The sequence below is a fragment of the Liolophura sinensis genome, chromosome 3 (genome assembly GCF_032854445.1).
Source record: "Liolophura sinensis isolate JHLJ2023 chromosome 3, CUHK_Ljap_v2, whole genome shotgun sequence".
Lineage (NCBI taxonomy): Eukaryota > Metazoa > Mollusca > Polyplacophora > Chitonida > Chitonidae > Liolophura > Liolophura sinensis.
Genome location: NC_088297.1, coordinates 14,602,658 through 14,622,516, shown reverse-complemented (window position 1 = coordinate 14,622,516; position 19,859 = coordinate 14,602,658). Strand labels below are relative to the sequence as shown.

The 19,859-nt window shown below is 38.2% G+C and overlaps 1 protein-coding gene across 1 annotated transcript; it reads right to left on the bottom strand.

The window, feature by feature from the left end:
* Window positions 1-9,005, bottom strand: LOC135463395 (ketohexokinase-like). Its single transcript, XM_064740655.1, has 6 exons — window positions 8,903-9,005; window positions 7,253-7,369; window positions 5,318-5,549; window positions 4,406-4,532; window positions 1,343-1,457; window positions 1-259 (listed from the first exon to the last, which is right to left on the bottom strand). The coding sequence occupies exons 1-6, from the start codon at window positions 8,998-9,000 to the stop codon at window positions 1-3; spliced, it is 948 nt and encodes a 315-aa protein (XP_064596725.1). The 5' UTR covers window positions 9,001-9,005.
* Window positions 9,006-19,859: the final 10,854 nt, after the last annotated feature.

Here is a 19,859-nt window from a genome sequence, read left to right as displayed (position 1 = left end):
TTAAGAAAAGGCTAATTCCTTAAGCCTCTCAAATCCGCGCATGCCGCATTTAGCCCCTGCCACTTTACAGGCGTAGGTAATGGCGTCGTGCAGTGGCAAGCCTTTGGTGAGCGCAAGGATTGTGGCTGCGTTGAAGGTGTCGCCAGCAGCGGTAGTATTGACGAGTCTCTCTGGCGGGAATGCTTTGGAGGTCGTCACAGACTGGTCCCAGGCTTTTGCTGCCGCGCCCTTTTCACCCCATGCGCAGATAACAGTACCTCTGCCATAAGACAAACAAGAAACACAGTTCAAACAATGTTTTATGCGGACTGACAAACAATATAAGTCTGTACTATTGTCTCTTCGAACAACAATAGAGAACTTTAGTTAGAAGTTACTAACTTCAAACTAGACTTAGTTTACCTGTTCTAGATTGAAATGCCACGTTACAAATTGAATTTGTAACTTTTAACTAACGGTCTCTGATCGATGTCTATTTGAACAACAAACATATCGTGCGCGTGATAGTTATTTATTTGTTTGACTGGTACTTTCACGATTTTTAGCCCTGAATATTTTATGTATAAGACGACCGCGAGGTTTGTTGACGTAGCAAACTGGGCACAGTGCGGGGAATAAAAACCCGGACAGAATGCATAATAAAGCAGGGATAATCCGGAAGAAGCGGGACGGACCCTGAAGGAAACCAACCGGAACCCAAAGAAGAGCGGACAAAGCTGAACAAAACCCGGCAAAACCTGAGGAAACCGCACAAAACTTATATTGCACAGAACCCGGACGATACCGAGCAGAGCCTAAGGTAAACCTGGAGGAGAAACGACAGAACGTTTGGGAGTTAACTATTGTACAGTGCCGAATACTGAGAATGTTTCATAGCATCAAGCAGGATAAAAACCAAAAACTTTGAAGTAGAAATCTTAACAGCACTTGTAACTTTGGTAACATCCTCGTAGCATTGGAACCCTCTATCGCACTGGAATCCTATTTCCACTACAGTTATCTGCATTTCCCCCACAGAAAACCTTGACGCCATGCAAATCGCCATAGATGCTAGGCAATACTATAACTACTGTAATTTTTTGACCTTTTCACATGTTTGCAAGATGTTTATTCAAGCATATTATTTCGTGTAGGCTGCTTAAATTATACTTTTTGTAAAGCTCTGAAAGGGACCAATCCACAAATGTATACTTTTGTCTCCAAAATCAAACTATAAATGTGCCTAAATTGCACAGAAAGTTGCTCTTTCATAGGCGAAAAGTTGAGGAATTAGAGTAAATAAAAGATTACGCGACATGCAGATTAACAATTTGCATATCCAATAAACACATGTAGATATTACCCTGGCCGAAGAAATTTCTCAAATCCCACGACTGCAGACTCCATATCGTGGAAACCTTTGGCAATGGCATAGTCCTTACTTACGAAAACAAGATCAACCTCTTTCATCAAGTGGGCTGAAAAGGAAACAAAAGGTAAAAGCCAAGTCCTTGGCTGAAAACACTGCATGGACTATTTACATCATGCATTGCACCACAGTCGCCTGCCCTCATATATGTGATGTCTTCTCTATTGAAGCAGTAAAGGGTCCGATTCAACAAAGCCCATTCTGATTTAAGTTAAAATTTAAAAACTCTGAAAGATGCTTAATTTTTGTTACTGGAAATTGAAATTTAGACACAGTTTTCTTAAGATAGCATTGATGAAGGGTACAAAATTTTAATTTCTAAAATCCCAAAGTAAGCTTTGACATTGTATATCAAATTTTGACTCAAGTCAAAAAACGGTTTTGGGGAATCGTCTCCGAACCGTTACTGGCCTTGTTTCTTTCAACGACAACGACGTATATATTACGGCTAGGATACATGCTTCAAGGGCTTGTGACCGCATACATGCGTCGTAACTATCTCACTATCCATGCATGTACTAGAGCCCTATTACTGGATAATTCAAATAAAATGTCTCGCTCGCGGATTGGCCACTCAACCAGTGACGTTGAAGCCTCGAATTCAGCTGGACTCCTTCTGGCTATGTCTGTAAGTCAGGAACCTATCTAAGGTTGGAGGTTTTTACCGAGTATTTGAGAATATTCTTGAGAACAGAGCGGAACCCAAATCAAATCTGCATGGACGGCAGTTGTACCTCTTGCTTATTATTTATTTGTATGCTTATACATTTGTATGCTTATTCTTTTAAAGAGTCGAGCTCCCAGCAACCTGCGGATGGTCGTGGGTTTCCTCCGGGCTCTGACTGGTTTCTTCCCACTATAATGTCGTATAAGTGAAATATTCTTGAGTACGGCATAAAACACCAATCAGATAAATAAATAAATACATAAATGGAGAGTGGAAAATGAAGTTAAAACACATTTTCTAATGCATAATGTTTTAGTCTATAAGCCCCGTTTCGAGTGCCTCGAGTGACGTCATAATTATTTAATAAAACAGTGGCATGCTGGATATTGGGTGGAGTCCAACATGTTTGACGGAGGCGACACCAGGTTCCTAAACTGCTATCGATCTTACACTAAAACCGGTTTCTGCCTCTGCCATATTTGAAATTGTTTACGCGTTTTAGTATAATATAACCTTAATAAATAAATATAATTTTATCTGTTGTAGTATATTATCTCACGGCAGTACGGTTTTAAAGCTGAATGTTAGGAAATTTTGCTATAAAAAGCAATGTAAACTATTCGCTGAGTGCGTAGTGTAGAATGAGTTACTGCATGGAGTTTACTCTTACCGCATGTTGGTGAACCTTTTGTAAAGCAAATTACTCTCCACGCCCATTCTCCAGCATGCCACTGGTTTTTTAATAATTATGACGTCACCCGAGGCAATAGGTTCTTGATGTCGAAATTAAGCTTATGGAGTTTAACATTATGGATTAGAAAAAAGTGTTCTAATTTGATTTCCTTTGTAATAATATGTACTTCCAACACATCCATGTGTAGAGCCTGTGTTGTTACGTGTCACTAACTAAAGGCAATTTTGGTAGCGAGTATGACTGATTTTACAGACAGCTGAATTTAGGCGACTCTCTGAGAGAAGCAGACTATAACATATTCCAACATTAAACATACCGCGTAATTTGTATAGCAGAAAATTATAATATAATTTGAAAGCAGAAAATGTTTCATATTCCGAAATCAGCTCATGTCTAATTGCTACGTGACTCTAGCGAGCTTTTGTGGGAATCTCGTCTATATTCGTAATTTTAAAGCCATTCAACTAACTGCGACACCTGCACGATCTGATTATATCCCATGCGTGCATTAAGCTTTAAACCATGGGAAAACGGAGAGTGCAAACTGTGATATAGCAGCAAGAAAACGCATACTATCTGATATCTGATCAGCAGGCTGTTCATTGTGTCGCGTACATATGGATACAATCTTAAAAATCTCTGAAAACCCATTTCGATAAACTATTCTTTACCTGGAAGCTAAACATATATTGGAGATCTGAAAAACAGATTACTCAGCGCTTAATGCTGTACTATAATGTACTATAACATTCTCTCTTATAGCATATACACTGAAAAAAAAAAGATGTTCATCCATAAAACGCGTAATAAACACCTCTTTGATAATAAAGTTCTTAAAGGCTAAGGCTGCTCTAAAATGAAGTATATATCAGATGAAAGACCATTAAAAACTGTCCAGATGGTCGTGAGTTTCCCCCGGACTTTGTCCGGTTTCCTCCCACCATAAATGCTGGCCGCCATCGTATAAGTGAAATATTCTTGAGTACGCCTTAAAACACCAATCAAATAAATAAACAAATAAAAACTGTCCAAGAAAATTGTTGGATTTTTTTTTAGAATTTTTCTCACAGAATGTATTTACAGATCTATATGCTTATGCATCTTGAATGTTGAAATGTAGCAGTCTAATGTGTGCTAAGTAGCCAAAACCTTGTGACGTCACTGGTCCTACTGTGGCCAGAAAAAGGCCACTGTAGAATAAAGTATTCAAATCCGTTTTACTAGATTAAACAAGTTGTAAAAACATAAACCCAACTATTTACCTGGACAGTTTATAATAGTCTTTCATCTGATACATACTTCATTTTAGAGTGGTCTTTGCCTTTACTGCACAATTGTACATAATTAGACGTCTTTATAAGACAAATCCATGTATTTATGAAACAAACGCATGTATCTGAAAAATAAAAACACCTTGAACATGTTGAACGTTAGCAGTTATTAAAGTGTATGCAACGGTCTGCCACGCCTGAGAGTGAAGAAAAGCGAAGTATGCCCTCAAGCCGCGTTCACACTGTGGAATCGACTCGTCGAATTCGACATACGGAATGAAAATAAGCACATGTTTATTTCGTAAATCCCGTTCAGGCGATATGATTTGTCGATTGGTGTACGATAAAATAGGGCTTGTATATACCTGATTCAATTCTTCGGATTTTTTCCAGCTCGAGGGATATTTTGATTTTATCGTCTTCCCGCGCCGCCATGTTGAATTCCTGAATGTGTCTGATCATGGCCTGGATGTCGTCCACGTTAGGTCGGCCCTGGATGAAGAAATATTATATCATTAATGTGTGGCTCAAGATTTCCGTACAAATTTGATACTGGTGGCAGTACATCACCCGGGGGGGGGGGGGGGGGGGGCAGAGTATACCGTCGGCGAAAACATCAATGCACAAGGGCTATTGAGGAACAGATGATGACCCCATAGTCATAACTGACTTGATTCAAGATTTAAAACCGCATCACAATGCTTTGTTTTTGGCACTACAGAAGTTGAAAGTTCGACACTTTTTGTCTAAGATAACATTGGTCAAAATTTTAATATGCGAAACAAAAATAATAAGTTTTAAAATCGCAATTAAAATTTTGTCTTATTTAGTAAGAGGAATTTTCAGAATTTAAGACGAAGCAAATGTTTGTAAATTCTGTAGGGTCTAAGTCTGGACATTTTCTGTGGAGTTAGACTTTCGTGGTAATATATATATACATATATATATATATATATATTTAATATTAAAAAAAACTTTTAAAAACACTATAGTTGACTTGCACTCGCTGCCATGATGTATCTTTGTTACGAAAGAATTTCTTGGACATTCCTGCAGTGTGCTGTTCATTATATGACCATAAACTCTTTTGTTAATTAAAGGTGAAGATGTGTTAAGACATAATCGTTCATTCTTTTCTAAGAAATTCAACATGGCTGCGAGTGCAAATCACCTATTAATTTACCAGTCTATTTTGAAAAGTCTCATTTGTTTATATCTGCGACTAATATAACATAATATCATAACGTTAAAGTAGTGTCATTTTATGTACAGCTGACAAGAAATTCGAGCACAACCTCAAAATGTATCCACCGATATTTGCCTGGTGTCAGCGTGATCCTGGACCGGAAGTCCTTTTCAGCCAGTTCCGGGTAACCGCCGCCATAGTACATGAGCGTCCTTGATCCCGTGCTGGCGTTGATCAGCACGAGGGTGCGTGGACATTGCGATTTGACAATGGGACAGTCCTCATAATGAATGCCCACCTCTTCAAACGTGTCCTTAAAAAATCTGCAAAGTGACAAAACTCAGAAGTATTTAATTTAAATGTGCTTAATCAAAAATGTTCGACTTACATGGCGGCTATCATGTTAAAAAAACCTATCTCACGAGAGCTACAGGATTTGCACCTTAGCGGTAAAATATCGCGGGAAAGCCTGAATAGGTTTGTTGACCGACAAAGGATCCTGATGAATTCTCAGTGAAGGAAAACAACACAGCAGTTTACAAGCTTTCCGCAAAGTGAAGCATTGAATTCAGTTCAAATTTTTGATCGCCAACATTATTTATTTGACTTGCGTTTCACACTGTATTCAAGAATATTTCACTTATACGACGGTGGTCAGCATACTGACGCAGCATATAATGTCGATGACTAACCTTTCCACGTGTTTTTGGTCTATATTACAGTATAGGTGTTTCTGTCGTGGTCTTCGAGAAACGCCGTTAAATTTGTCTTTCAAAAAGGCTCGTCGGGAAAAAAACAAACAAACAAAAAAAAAACAACAACAACAAAAAGAACAGCACCAAAAATCTGCTCTGCGAACAGGCCTTCAAAGATTGCATTTCCGTGTATTTTATAACACTTTTAAAAGAATCAACAATTTTCGATTCTTTTTAGAGAATATCGCAATTTAAAAGGTAAAGGCGCCACGAAGACCTTGCGGCGTTTAAGCATATAAGAGGAGAGGCATCGTGCAAAAATAGGCTTTACACTTCTTTACACCACTTTCATTACTATTTCATCTAAACATTGAATTTGTAGCCCCTTCGCCTAACGGCTCTGTTTTTGTGGACATCTTGGTGAATACCGTGCTAGGTGTGTTGGAACTCAGCGCCTGATGACAATGTCAGCCGAAGATATTTGTCGGATAATTTCTCGCGGAACCATGGCCCGACTCTATTAAAGGATAAACCTCACCTCAAAATACTAAAGACCAGTTGAATACATAACTACATGAGCGTATAAAAAGATATCAGTGCCGGTGTATATGGTATCGATGAAAACCAGTGCCGGTGTATATGGCGTCGATGAAAAGACACCGGTGCCGGTGTATATGGTGTCAATGAAAAGATACCAGTGCCGGTGTATATGGTGTCTATGAAAAGATACCGGTGCCGGTGTATATGGCGTCGATGAAAAAATACCAGTGCCGGTGTATATGGCGTCTATGAAAAAATACCAGTGCCGGGGTATATGGTGTCAATGAAAAGATACCAGTGCCGGTGTATATGGCGTCGATGAAAAGATACCAGTGCCGGTGTATATGGTGTCTATGAAAAGATACCAGTGCCGGTGTATATGGCGTCTATGAAAAGATACCGGTGCCGGTGTATATGGCGTCTATGAAAAAATACCAGTGCCGGTGTATATGGCGTCTATGAAAAAATACCAGTGCCGGTGTATATGGTGTCAATGAAAAGATACCAGTGCCGGTGTATATGGCGTCTATGAAAAGATACCAGTGCCGGTGTATATGGCGTCGATGAAAAGATACCAGTGCCTGTGAATATGGCGTCGATGAAAAGATACCAGGTCCGGTATATAGCGTCGATGAAAGGACACCGGTGTCGGTATATGGCGGCGATGAAAGATCTAGACCAGTACCGGTATATGGCGTCGACGAAAAGATGCCAGTGCTGGTATTTGGCGACGATATCTTAGTCAATACGCCATTCAGTTCAACAGAGACAATATAACTGTTAATACTAACTGCAGTTCGTAGGTGTCCGCCAGGTTGCCCATGTATTGGGTGTTGCCTCCCAATAGGGCACACGCCGTCGAGCTGTTAGACGCATTTCCACCGCGCACCCACAACATGTCCAGGCAGCTGGAAGAAGACGATAATGTAATAATAGAGGTTAATTTTAATGGGAACATGCCATTATGACGTCAAAATTAAAGGCAGTACGATGTTACAGTAGAAACTGATACATTGTAACGTTGTAGATGTTGCGTTACAATACATCTGTGACGTAGCAATACCCAAGGTCCTGTTTCACACTAGCGCCACCTTGAGGAAATAAAAGAAAAAAATATGCCTTCCCATTACATTGATATTTGCTGCAACCCCATCCGCCAAGATCCAGATCCGGGTGATGCGGCCGCGGCTTTAAGTCATGTATGTACATGGTGATGTGAGGTGCGGTGTTCTCGCTAGGCTCTGTCAAGTTTTGTCCACTTATATAAACCCAAATGATTACCGTCATACAAGTGACACGTTGTTTAGTGTGACGTGGGCCTATATACGCGCGCTAGAAAAGAAAAAAAAAAACGGATGAACCAGTACCAAAGGATTCATAGTGTTCAAACATTCGTCAGGAAAGTCAACACCAACCAAGAAAACTCAATATGGCGGAAACATGTCGTTATAGGCTTGATGTCACAGTTTCCATCAATGCGGTTGCAGTGAGTTCAAGTCCAGCTCATGCTGGCTTCCTCTCCTACCGAACGTGAACGTCTGCAGCAATCTGCGGGTAGTCGTGCGATTCCCCGGGGCTTTGCTCGGTTTCTTCCTGCCACAACTTGTCTCCAACGAACGTTTGATTGGGAAAACAGCCGCACGCTGTCTACCGCTCAAACAGATACATAATCGTCACGGATTGGTTGGTGTGAGAGACAGGTAAGTCTAGGTTATCCCTTGGCTAAGCTCAATTTTAGGTGTGGCACCGTCGTTCAAGCGTGAAAAAAAAATGTGGCTTTTAAATGTGGAGAAAACATGAAAATGGCATGAAGTTCAGATGAAAGAGTGTGAAAAGCTATTTCTAAATGTGGTCTTCAATATTTTTTCTGATTTTTCCTTAAGGAGAAAACACTTGAAAATAATTCTTGGGTGGTGGGTATTTGGGACCACATTTTGGTATTTACAGTCTTTATTTACAAATATCATAAATGAGGATGTAACACAGGTTTAATAAATATTTTTGCACTAGAATTTGTTCTTTCAGCTAACCATTGTATATTCAAATAAATTTATTAGACAAGTATCACATCCTTATTTAGAACATTATTATGCAACAACGATAAATACCAAAAGTTGGTCCCAAACACCCACCATACAAAAATATTTTCAAATACCCTTTTCTCTTGAAAAAAAAAAGATCCAAAAAAATATTAAAGATCATATTTGCAAATAAGTTTTGACGCTCGTTCACCTGATTTTGACACCATTTTTATGTTTTCTTCTCCTTTAACTAAGGAAATCCTATCTCAACTGTCAAATAATTGGCCTCGATTCTGATCCATCCTTTTTCTGTCATCAAAGGCAAGGTGCGAACAGTAAGAGCGGGGACAAATTCCCAAATTCCCTGTCTACAAGGCCGGAATTGAACCTACACATCGTCCAACAAATACTATGCCTTACTCGTGATCGGAATCCTCTTCCGGATAAACCTGGCACGTAGTGCTGATGTCAAGACAGTTCATCCCCACAAACATCACTCTGCCGCGATCGTCCGCCATCGTAGTTGCCGTAACCTGCATGTTTAAAATTTAGAATCTTTCGAATACAGTCCATCAATGTGCCATATATATGAGACAAAATTCAAATGGTGTAGCCCACAATATCTTTAAGATTGGGAAAAAACAGAAAACACACACACACACATACACACACACTCAAATGAAGGAAAATAGAAAGAAGAAAGATGAAAAACTCATAAAAGATTTTCATTTCAGCAACTTTAAAACTTTGACCCAAGAACAGATCAGGTGTATGTAACACCACATTGATTGAATCCCAAAATGCAATGTGCTGTGACGTCATTGGCCTTGACCTCTTTCCACCAGGTTGACGGCAACAGCACAGTTCATTCCGGGACTGAAGTGAAAAGAATAACTCTCGGAGTGTCAGAACGTATGATCGGTTCTTGGACCCTAAAATTGATTCGATTAATCTTATTTCAAAACAGCTTCTTTCACATTCTTAGTACGGGATTTAGAGATTTTGGTAACGACCGATTTTATTTGCAGTATCTCAAAGATATTGTCACATGCCAATGTATACATTTCACACAATATTTCTTCTTCCATATATAATCTAAGGTTGAGTTATTTTACGCGTGTTATAGAAAACGTGGGAATTTGGGAAGTTGCAATTTCTGTACGGAACCGTGACATGGTAAGCAAAAATTCTAAAAGAAAAAAATTAACAAATTTTTTTGGAAGAGAGAAAATACATGTATTTATTTATTTATTTATTTATTTGATTTGATTTGATTTGTGTTTTACGCCGTACTCAAGAATACTTTAGTTATACGATAGCACCCAAAATTTTGGTGGGAGGAAACTGGGCAGAGCCCGGGGGAAACTCAAGACCATCCGAAGGTTGCTGGCAGACCTTCCCACCCAAATACATGTAATACACATGGGTATACATGTATCAGTAAAGTGTAATATTCCAACTTATCGCAGCCGTCCTCATATATGTATGGAACACTAAGTTTGGGACAGTAAGGTCTAAACGCATGTATAGCTTGCCATCCTGGCTGGATTAAGTACGTGTTTTCGAATAATGTCTTACATTTAGCTGTTGCATTTGGCACTGAAAAAACTCAATTATATAAGGGCGTGTCAGCATGATGTATTATATATTTTATTTTTATTTATTCCATATGTCTTTTTGAAATCTGTTCATTAATATTTATTTATTTATTTGATTGCTGTTTTACGCCGTACTCAAGAATATTTCACTTATACGACGGCGGCCAGCATTATGGTGGGTGGAAACCGGGCAGAGCACTGGGGAAACCCACAACCATCCACAGGTTGCTGGCTGACGTACGTCCGGAGAGGAAGCCAGCATGAGCTGGACTTGAACTCACAGCGACCGCATTGGTGAGAGACTTCTGAGTGATTACGCTGCCCTTTCGCGCTAACCAACTGAGCTGTTCATTAATTATGTACCTATGTCATCAATTATGTAGGCCTATTAGTAAAATATAAACGATCCTTTACAGAAGTTAGCTGTAGCTGATTTAGTTGCTGGCATTTGTAATGGATTTGCTACATTACTGTAACATTTGACAGCAGCACGCCGCAATCACATCTTTCCTTTAGTTCCAAAACTCCAGTGTAGATGTGATCAAATTTACAAGCGAACTTTTTAAAGTCGTCCGAATTCCCGCCTCTTCCGGTGTTTCATCGCTGCTTAAGAGGCAACAAAATATTTTTACAAAAATGTCTTCACGCACCCCTTTTCACAGCTCCATGTTCATTTCATTACAATTATCTCATTAGTTTCGATATGTTTCGGTTTTAATCGTTCTCTACAGATGAGAACCGCTACCACTGCTGAAGCTGTCAGACGTTGCCTTTTTGTTGCACACAGGTGGCATTTCCGACAATTTGTTAGAAGCTCGCTCATTGAGCTTGTGTATGCATTTAAGGCCTTTATTTCCCCTCCCTGCTGTTCAAATTTAGCCTGGCCCGCCAGATTTTCTTTTCTCAACTCTCAACACCACGTCAAAGATTTCACTACTAGCGGGCCAGCGGTTATTTCCATCCCTGCTGTAGGGCCTACTGTATTATTTGTCAGTTAGTTTATGCTGAAGAATTTGCTTGCAATGTAGGATAAAACCAACAGTTAGGCGATTCATTTCAAAATTACAATATACGTTCACAATTTATTTTGATCTCTGTTCGTCAGTATAGAGGTCCTTGTGTGTGTATGTTTTAAAAGTTATCATGGCGGACAACAGCAACGCCCAGTATTTTCAATTAAAGTGTGAAAAATCGAATTATCGAAACGCGCATTATGGCGATGTTTATGGTCGTACGTCCACTTATTGAGAGGAGGTAAATTGGAAATTTGAGAACAATTGGTCATTTTGAAAATTATTTTTGTAACGTTCTTACGGGAATCCAAGCAGATTCCGTAAATTTGGGGTTTACGGGAGCCATGGCGAGAATCGGATTCCAGGATTCCCATCAAAAGTAAAGCCCTGAGTACCATTTGTCTTTGGTATGACCCCACCCGGGTTTGATCAAAGGTCTCATGACTTCGATTGAGGCGGACGCTCTACCATAATTCACCGTAGCGGTTAATATGTTTAACAGCATGACTGCTTTCGACAAGATATGATATTTATGCTTATTAAGCGGATAAGCTTATTAAATATGATCGATGAATGACGTATACGCATATGAATGCAGAGCTTGAGCATTTATCTATATACAGAAAACAGAACAACTGTTGGCAGGCATGGAAGAGGGAATGTATCAACTTAAGTAACAGCTGGAATCGCCAGAGACTAAAGCCGAGTCGATCCCTGAATATTTCAAGTTTAATATATAAGATTTCGCAGATTAATTTTGGACTGGAAATCCACCAAATCGACCAAAAATGTAGGCCTATATCTTCGCAATCAATAATATCAACATGGAAATAAGTAATATGTTCCATAAATCCGATCTTCATTGAAGTTCTCCATCTCATTTGTGTGTTTATACAGCTGCAGAGACGTTTTTCTATGCCCCAAAACAGATCTGTACCTGCGAGCAGTGTGACCCCTAATCCACCCACTTCACTATTCGCCATTTATCAGTGCTGGCCAGCTTAATCTGATTCTCCGTTCTGCAGCCGACGATGACGGTACGCAGTGACTCTGTGTATTTCGATCACAGCTGCAGTACAAACTGCTCAGAAATAACCATGGGTTCGGGGCGTATATAAATTCCACTCAGGCATTGATTGGTATCTGATACCTAAGCAAGTCCGCACGGCCCTGTGCACGATACTCACCGAATAAGTCTCCGCGCAGCGCCAAATGTCAATTGCGTGAAAGTGGATACAGAGAAAACACTGGACGTAATACCAACCATTTTCAAGGGAGATAAACCATATCGTCTCGCTTTCTAAGTATACCGTATAGCTATTAAAAATGAAAATAAAACATTATACCTTAAGAGACAATTTATGAATTTGGAATATCTACAGTTAAAAATAACATTTTGTTCCACTCCAAAAAATAATGTCAGTTTTATCAGAAAGTTTGTTGTCCGAGTGATGCTGTTATAATAGCACAATATTCTGTCATATTCAACATAGTATTCTGTTAGCCAAACATAATCTTTAAGTTGAATTAATAGAATATGTGTATTGTATTTAACAGAACAATCCGCTGTAATAACAGAATACATGATGGTATGTCTCAATTCAGAATGGATTTTCGACCAATCACACTTTCCCAATTTTGAATCTGCCACAAGAAAGTTCAAGTTGGCCGTTTCTTGTTTTGATTTATTTATTTACCTGATTGATGTAGTGAACCGTATACTCAGGAATATCTTGTTTTGAGAACCTGTACTTAGGCCTATATGGCTCATTTGACTTTCGCGGAGATTAGAAATTTGAGGCCCATCAAATTGCGGCATCCCACTCACATAGGGATGCTCGCGTAACTTTTCAAGGCTTGTATAAGATGATCGTGTTTGTCTTGCTTGCGAAAAGCGTTTGTTTTGAGTTGTCACAACACCAGCCTTACTTCATGCGCAAAGTTTTAAAGGTGGAGAAAACATGAAAATTTCACAAAATTCAGTTGAAAGAGTGCGAAAAGGTATAGTCGTAAATGTGGTCTTCAATATTTTTGTATGTTTTCTTCACCTTTAAAGGGATTAATTAGACCAGTAGAATCGTCACTGGAGGCCAAAGTTCAATCTAATCGTATAGGCTAAGCTGAATTTTAGGCATTGCACATTTTTTCAAGCATGATCAAGGCTGTACAGGCCCAGGATTTAACCCAGATCCCAGAATCACAAAGCGATCTTAGACTTAAGTCAAAATTTCAAATCGCTTTAAGTCCCTTTAAAGGTGGAGAAAACATAAAAATGACATGAAGTTCAGATGAAAGAGTGTGAAAAGTTATTCCTAAATGTGGTCTTCAATATTTTTTCCGATTTTTCCTTAAAGAGAAAAAGACACTTGAAAATAATTCTTGTATGGTGGGTATTTGGGACCACCTTTTGGTATTTATAGCCTTTGTTTAATAATGTCATAAATGAGGATGTAATACAGGTTTAATAAATATTTTTGCACTAGAATTTGCTCTTTTCAGCTAACAAATGCATTAAACCTCAATTTGGATCATATTTATATTTTAATATGTTTATAAATATTATCATAATTTAGGTTAAATGCATATGTTTCGATATAAACAACAAATTTACATTCAAATAAATTTATTAGAAAAGCATCATATCTTTATTTAGAACATTATTATGCAACAATGATAAATACCAAAAGTTGGTCCCAAATACCCACCATACAAAAATATTTTCAAATACCCTTTTCTCTTGAAAAAAAAAGATCCAAAAAAATATTAAAGATCATATTTGCAAATAAATTTTGACGCTCTTTCATCCGATTTTGACATCATTTTTATGTTTTATGGTCCCAAATACCCACCATACACACGTTTAACTCCAAGCACACTTGTCTGTACTTACGACGTTATACCCCAAGAACACATACACACTTGACAGTATTTACGACGTAATACCCCAAGCACACATACACACTTGTCTGTACTTATGACATTAAACCTCAAGCACGCATACACACTTGTTAGTACTTACGACGTTAAACCCCAAGCACACTTACACACTTGTCAATACTTACGGCGTTAAACCCCAAGCACACTTGTCAGTACTTATGACGTAAAACCTCAAGCACGCATACACACTTGTTAGTACTTACGACGTTAAACCCCAAGCACACATACACACTTGTCAATACTTACGGCGTTAAACCCCAAACACACTTGTCAGTACTTAAGACATTAAACCTCAAGCACGCATACACACTTGTTAGTACTTACGACGTTAATCCCCAAGCACACATACACACTTGTCAATACTTACGGCGTTAAACCCCAAGCACACTTGTCAGTACTTACGACGTAAAACCTCAAGCACACATACACACTTGTCAATACTTACGACGTTAAACCCCAAGCACACTTGTCAGTACTTACGACGTAAAACCTCAAGCACACATACACACTTGTCTGTACTTACGACGTTAAACCCCAAGCACACTTGTCAGTACTTATGACGTTATAGCTCAAACACACATATACACTTGTCTGTACTTATGACGTTAAACCCCAAGCACACATACACACTTGTTAGTACTTACGACGTTATACCCAAAGTACACATACACACTTGTCTGTACAGCACATCAGTTCGAATGAAAAGACAACAAATAATTTAACCTTATAACTATTTCGGAAGAGGGTTGGAAACAGACCTAAACTGTCACAACAGTTTTGTTCTGACGCGCATGCGTGGAAACTCTACAGATCAACTTTTGATATGAAATTTTTACGAGGCCATGAGATACATGTTAGGTGTCACTCATATATGGTTAAAGGGCAAAACTGGGTTCCGGTGACGTCATAGAAAACAGGTGCGTTCTCTAGTTAAAAGAATAACTCGCGAATGATTGTAATGATGGTTAACCACGGTTAAAACTGGTAACATTGCGACCGGCGCTTCGATTTTCTCGACGTGTGCCATTTTGCTCACCTTAATTGAACTGCCATATCTCAGTAATCGCAAAAATAAAAAATGTATGCTTTTAAACTTTACGTCAGTCACATTATCGATGCAATAACTTGCCAATATAAAGTTGTCTTTTTTCTTTTAAATGAACATTTCCACATTTCACATTTGACATGTGCCAGGTTCATGCTGTAAGAAGTGAACAAGTATACTGTTTAAACAGGGACCGGTTTCTGGTTTCCATAGCAACAGAAGTCCAACTGCTTCAGGTATAGATTCATACATTTGACATGCAGGTTTATGTTAATGTGAACCTGCATGGATCCGTATTTATCAAACGACTTAAGACTGAAGTCAAAAATTCAAACGCAGCCACAAATAAAATGTTTTGCTCTAGGAAGTTCAAAATTTGTACACCGATTCTTTACTGCAGAAAAATGTATTAAATATACAATTTGAGCTCTTTCCTGTCCGGAATTTGGCTTTTTAAGGACTTGCAAGTCACGACTTGAGTCTTAAGGTGCTTAATAAATATGGGCTCAGTCAGGTTCCTATATCACTATGTTTAAACTGGAATGTTTCGATCAAATGAGGAACTGGTAAAACTCCTCTACGCCTTTTTACAGTATGGTCCAAAGCTACAAAGCTAACTTTATAGACGCAAGAAAATTTTACATTGCTTTCTTTCGGTATTAAATAACGTGTTAACTCAACAATATGGGTAAGTATTCATTGCCAGTTGTGGCTTCAATTTCCATCATATTATCACATTTTAGCAATCCAGGAGCTATGGTAGCGTGTAAGCAGTGTGGTCGGTAACCACAGTTCACGCTCTTCGTGATGCTAACGGTGGACACACTCGGTACTGAGTGCTGTGAACTGTGATTACCGACCACTCCTTTTTGTTGAGTACATACGTACTCTTTTGTTCTTTCTTGTACAGTACCTTACGCTTTTCGGTGTAAGGACCGAGTCCATCGAATTTCAGGTTTCTCAAGCAAATAGCAAGTCACTGTTTCTGAATCTCACTCAAAGCTCATAAAATCCACCACTAGAATATAGTGCGAGTCAAACTTTCTTAATGTCCCTCATCTTATTTGGAACTAGTTGTTCATTTCGCTTTTGCAAAACTTCGAGCTAATTAAGGAATCAAGAAACTCAGAAAACAAGAAAAGATCTATTTTGTGTATTTACAAGGAAGCAATTTCATTTTTAATTGCATTTTTAATTTCATTAGTATACATAATGAAGTTTTTTTTCCGTTTATATAGGCTATAATATAATGTTTTATCCAGCTGCATGACAATAAATTTACAATTTACTAACCATATAAATTAAAACTTAAATTTGCCTATATTTTAGAATGGGTGCTATGTTAAACACACTCAGTTACTAATGATTTCTTGTATTATAGTACTGCATAAAATTACTTTTAACAAAGCACATACGTATTACTTCCATTCTTGTAACAACCTTCGTAATTATTTTCACAAGGTTTACATATTAGTAATTAAGTGTCCCTTTGCTGTAAACTAGACAACTGTTCACAAGTCCTAATGGACAACAAAATTGCGTCGGTCTTACATTAAAAAGAAAATGTACACATACAATCAAGTTGTAATTTTCATTCCCTTGGCCAAATTTCCCCTATTAAGCCATCGTGCCGGCCCGTAGTTTCATTCCCTTGGCCACATTCACCTTAGCAATCGTGTTGGTGTGTAATTTTCATTCCCTTAACCAAATTTCCCTAAGTTGATAATATGTTAAGGGGAAATAGGCCTATTTTGAACGGGGTCCTGTTTTACTGAAGAGTAAGTTTACTACAGCTTGGACCTGACTGAATTTTACCTTTTGAGGCAAACCACTAAGTAAAAAGCTTTTACCAATATCAATATCAGGATTTTTTATTTACTGGGGAACCCCCAAAGGGTTGAAGAAATACATATAGCATTTACCTCTACCTAACACTGTACACACAAATGAGCACGTGCTATAATGCAACTGAAGAGCATCCTTCATCCCCAAATTCAACATTGGCGACATCTTTTGAGCAAGGAGAAACAACACTTGCCGTAATAATGGTAAAACTGATCAAATACTCCACTGAGAAATACAGAAGCGGAACGAGTGTCTCAAAACCACTTCCAAAAATATACCTTTCCTTATTACTACGGGGAGTATTTTTATATTTTATCACTTTCTTCTAATAAAGAAACATGCCAATAATTCAAACAAGAACTGATTTTGCAAAATATTTTCTTCTCTTGAATAAATAAATAAAAACAAGAAAACCATATATTTTAAAGACAATTTCCAAACTAATGAGGTCTTGTTTTCTACGAGTAGCACAGATAATTGACTGCTATTAAGGACATAAAGCATCCAAATAAGCTAGAAAAGAAATAACTTACCGACTCTGATTTGTTCAGGTGTATATACTGCAATTTTAGGACATCGCTGGGCAGAGTTTTATTATCCCCCCCCCTCCCCGTTATGATATCGGTACAAATATTAAGACAAGCTTCAGAAAAAACTGGTAGAATCAAGTTTTTTCCTCCCTTCCTTTATTTATTTGTTTGATTTGTGCTTCATAAAATGAACAAATGTGATATTATCGTGATAATAAATGCACCATTTTCACAACTTATGATTTTGTTTAATAAAAAAAAAAGACACAAAATACTTCAATCCTATCCTTCAATCCTTTGTAGTCACACATAATCAAAATGGTAGTTTTGCCTTTTTGTGGATCATCTAGTCTTGTAAACAAAAACTAATATATACAATTCTATCAAACGATATAAAGATGCCGTACCATGCCACGAAGAGCCATTCCGATCACAAGCTTAAAGCTCGTCAAATACGAGAGCTTAAGACCCAAATCAACTCAACAAGACCGTTGTGTCGTGTCGTAAGCACTCGTAAGTATTCCAAATAACGACACAACTGAAATCATCACGTGGATGGCCGATGCAGTTAAATGGACATCGAAGACTGGATCAACTCAGTTAAAGTTGATCTGATTTGTATCTCAAGTTCTCATGTACGCTGAGCATAAGTATTAAGTCCCTTTTGAAGGATAGTCCAATATTTATTCTTAAATAATTAAATGGAAGCCAAATTTATATGAAAGGGGAAAGGGCTTGGTATTAAGGGCTCTTTGGAAAGGGAAATTTATCTGGTTACCTTGCCAATAATGTGTGTTTCTAGAAATAAAAATGCAAATATTTCAAGAATATATATGAATCATTTAAGTACATGTACTTTGAAATCGATTCTAAATGCTTTTGCTGAATCAGTTATGATAAAAAAAAAACCCTCATCACATGATAATGCCGTTGAATGCTTAGGAATGTCACTTTAAAGATTAAATTGTCTTACGGACATTACAAGGATTCCATTTCCTTTCAATTGCAAAAAATAAAATTTCATCCAGACAGGTTTGAACAAGTGTGGACCCCAAAAAAACGGATCCTAAATGATGCATCAAAGGAAAAATGTAAGCTATAAAACAGCATACAATTATTTAACAATCACTTTTTACAACAAAACAATTTACATTTACTGCTGAAAATATTTAAAAAACAAAAAAAAAACAACAACAACACTACACACATATTGAGGGATGCTTGATTGGCTATTCAAGGCTGCCAGTGAATTATTGTACATGGATATAACCTAGGTATGTAACTGTACAGAAATGGAGGGGTTAGAAAGATGGGCTGTACAATAGATGCAAATTTGCTGAGGAGATGAATGCCAGACGATGATGAACTTCATTAAAGTGCTTTAATTATTTGACTGTTGTTAGACGACATACTACAGAATTTTTCATAATCGTATGATATGGGTGGAGTAAACCAGAGTCCAGGTGTAAAGCATACAGACCTCTGGCAAACTACTGAAGAACTTTTCCTCGTGTGACATACAAATATGCGTGCCGTATGGGTGGAGGACAAAGGTTCTTCAACGAGCATCATTTTGTCGTCTGGGTTATTGTCACAAAGCCCCAGTGAACAGTGTGAGAGGGGGGTGAGGGGAACAAACAAATTCCCTGTGTAAGGCCAGGACATCATGGCTTCAAAGCAAAAACAGTACATGCATGGAGTCAGTTCAGAGTTAAGAAAAATGGAAATGGGGGCATACATAAATGACTAGAGTTTCCTGATAGTCGAATGCTACTGCACAATAAACTGTGGCTGCCAGTAATAGTGGTGGGGGGTGAGGGTGTTCATAGTAACAGCATCCACTTCAAGCTGTGTGTGTTCTTTTCCATCATTGGTTTACCTAGAACAATAGGGGAGATTCAAGTATAAACTCTTCTGTCCCCAAAGGTAAAAAAAAACAAACACCAAACTGTACTGTATATGTGAGTTCTCAAGAATGATAGGGTCACATTAAGTTACTGATGTTCCAAAGGTTCAAATGAAACCTCTTTCCTTTAGCAACTTCTTAATTTCACACGTCCAGCTTCTCAGTTTTCTTTACCGTTCATCTAATCTAAATCCCCTTTTATGAAACTTTAAATGTAATCAAAAATAGTTGCCTAACATTTGTAACACATCACATGGTACAACAGGACTACATCTACCTAGAAGAGATAAGAGAGTTCAAATTCAATTCTCCCCTATTGTACAGTCCGCGCTTCCTTACAATTTACACAAGCCATGGCTGCCATGTTGAATAGATATTCACAGTCCAAAAGCCATCAGGATTGGTCAAGGTAGATCCTCCTGCCTGTTTCATGCTAGAGCTCAGTTAATGCGAGAGAGAGAGTTTTCTAGAGAAGCTGAGAAACAGAGATTCATAAAAGTGTG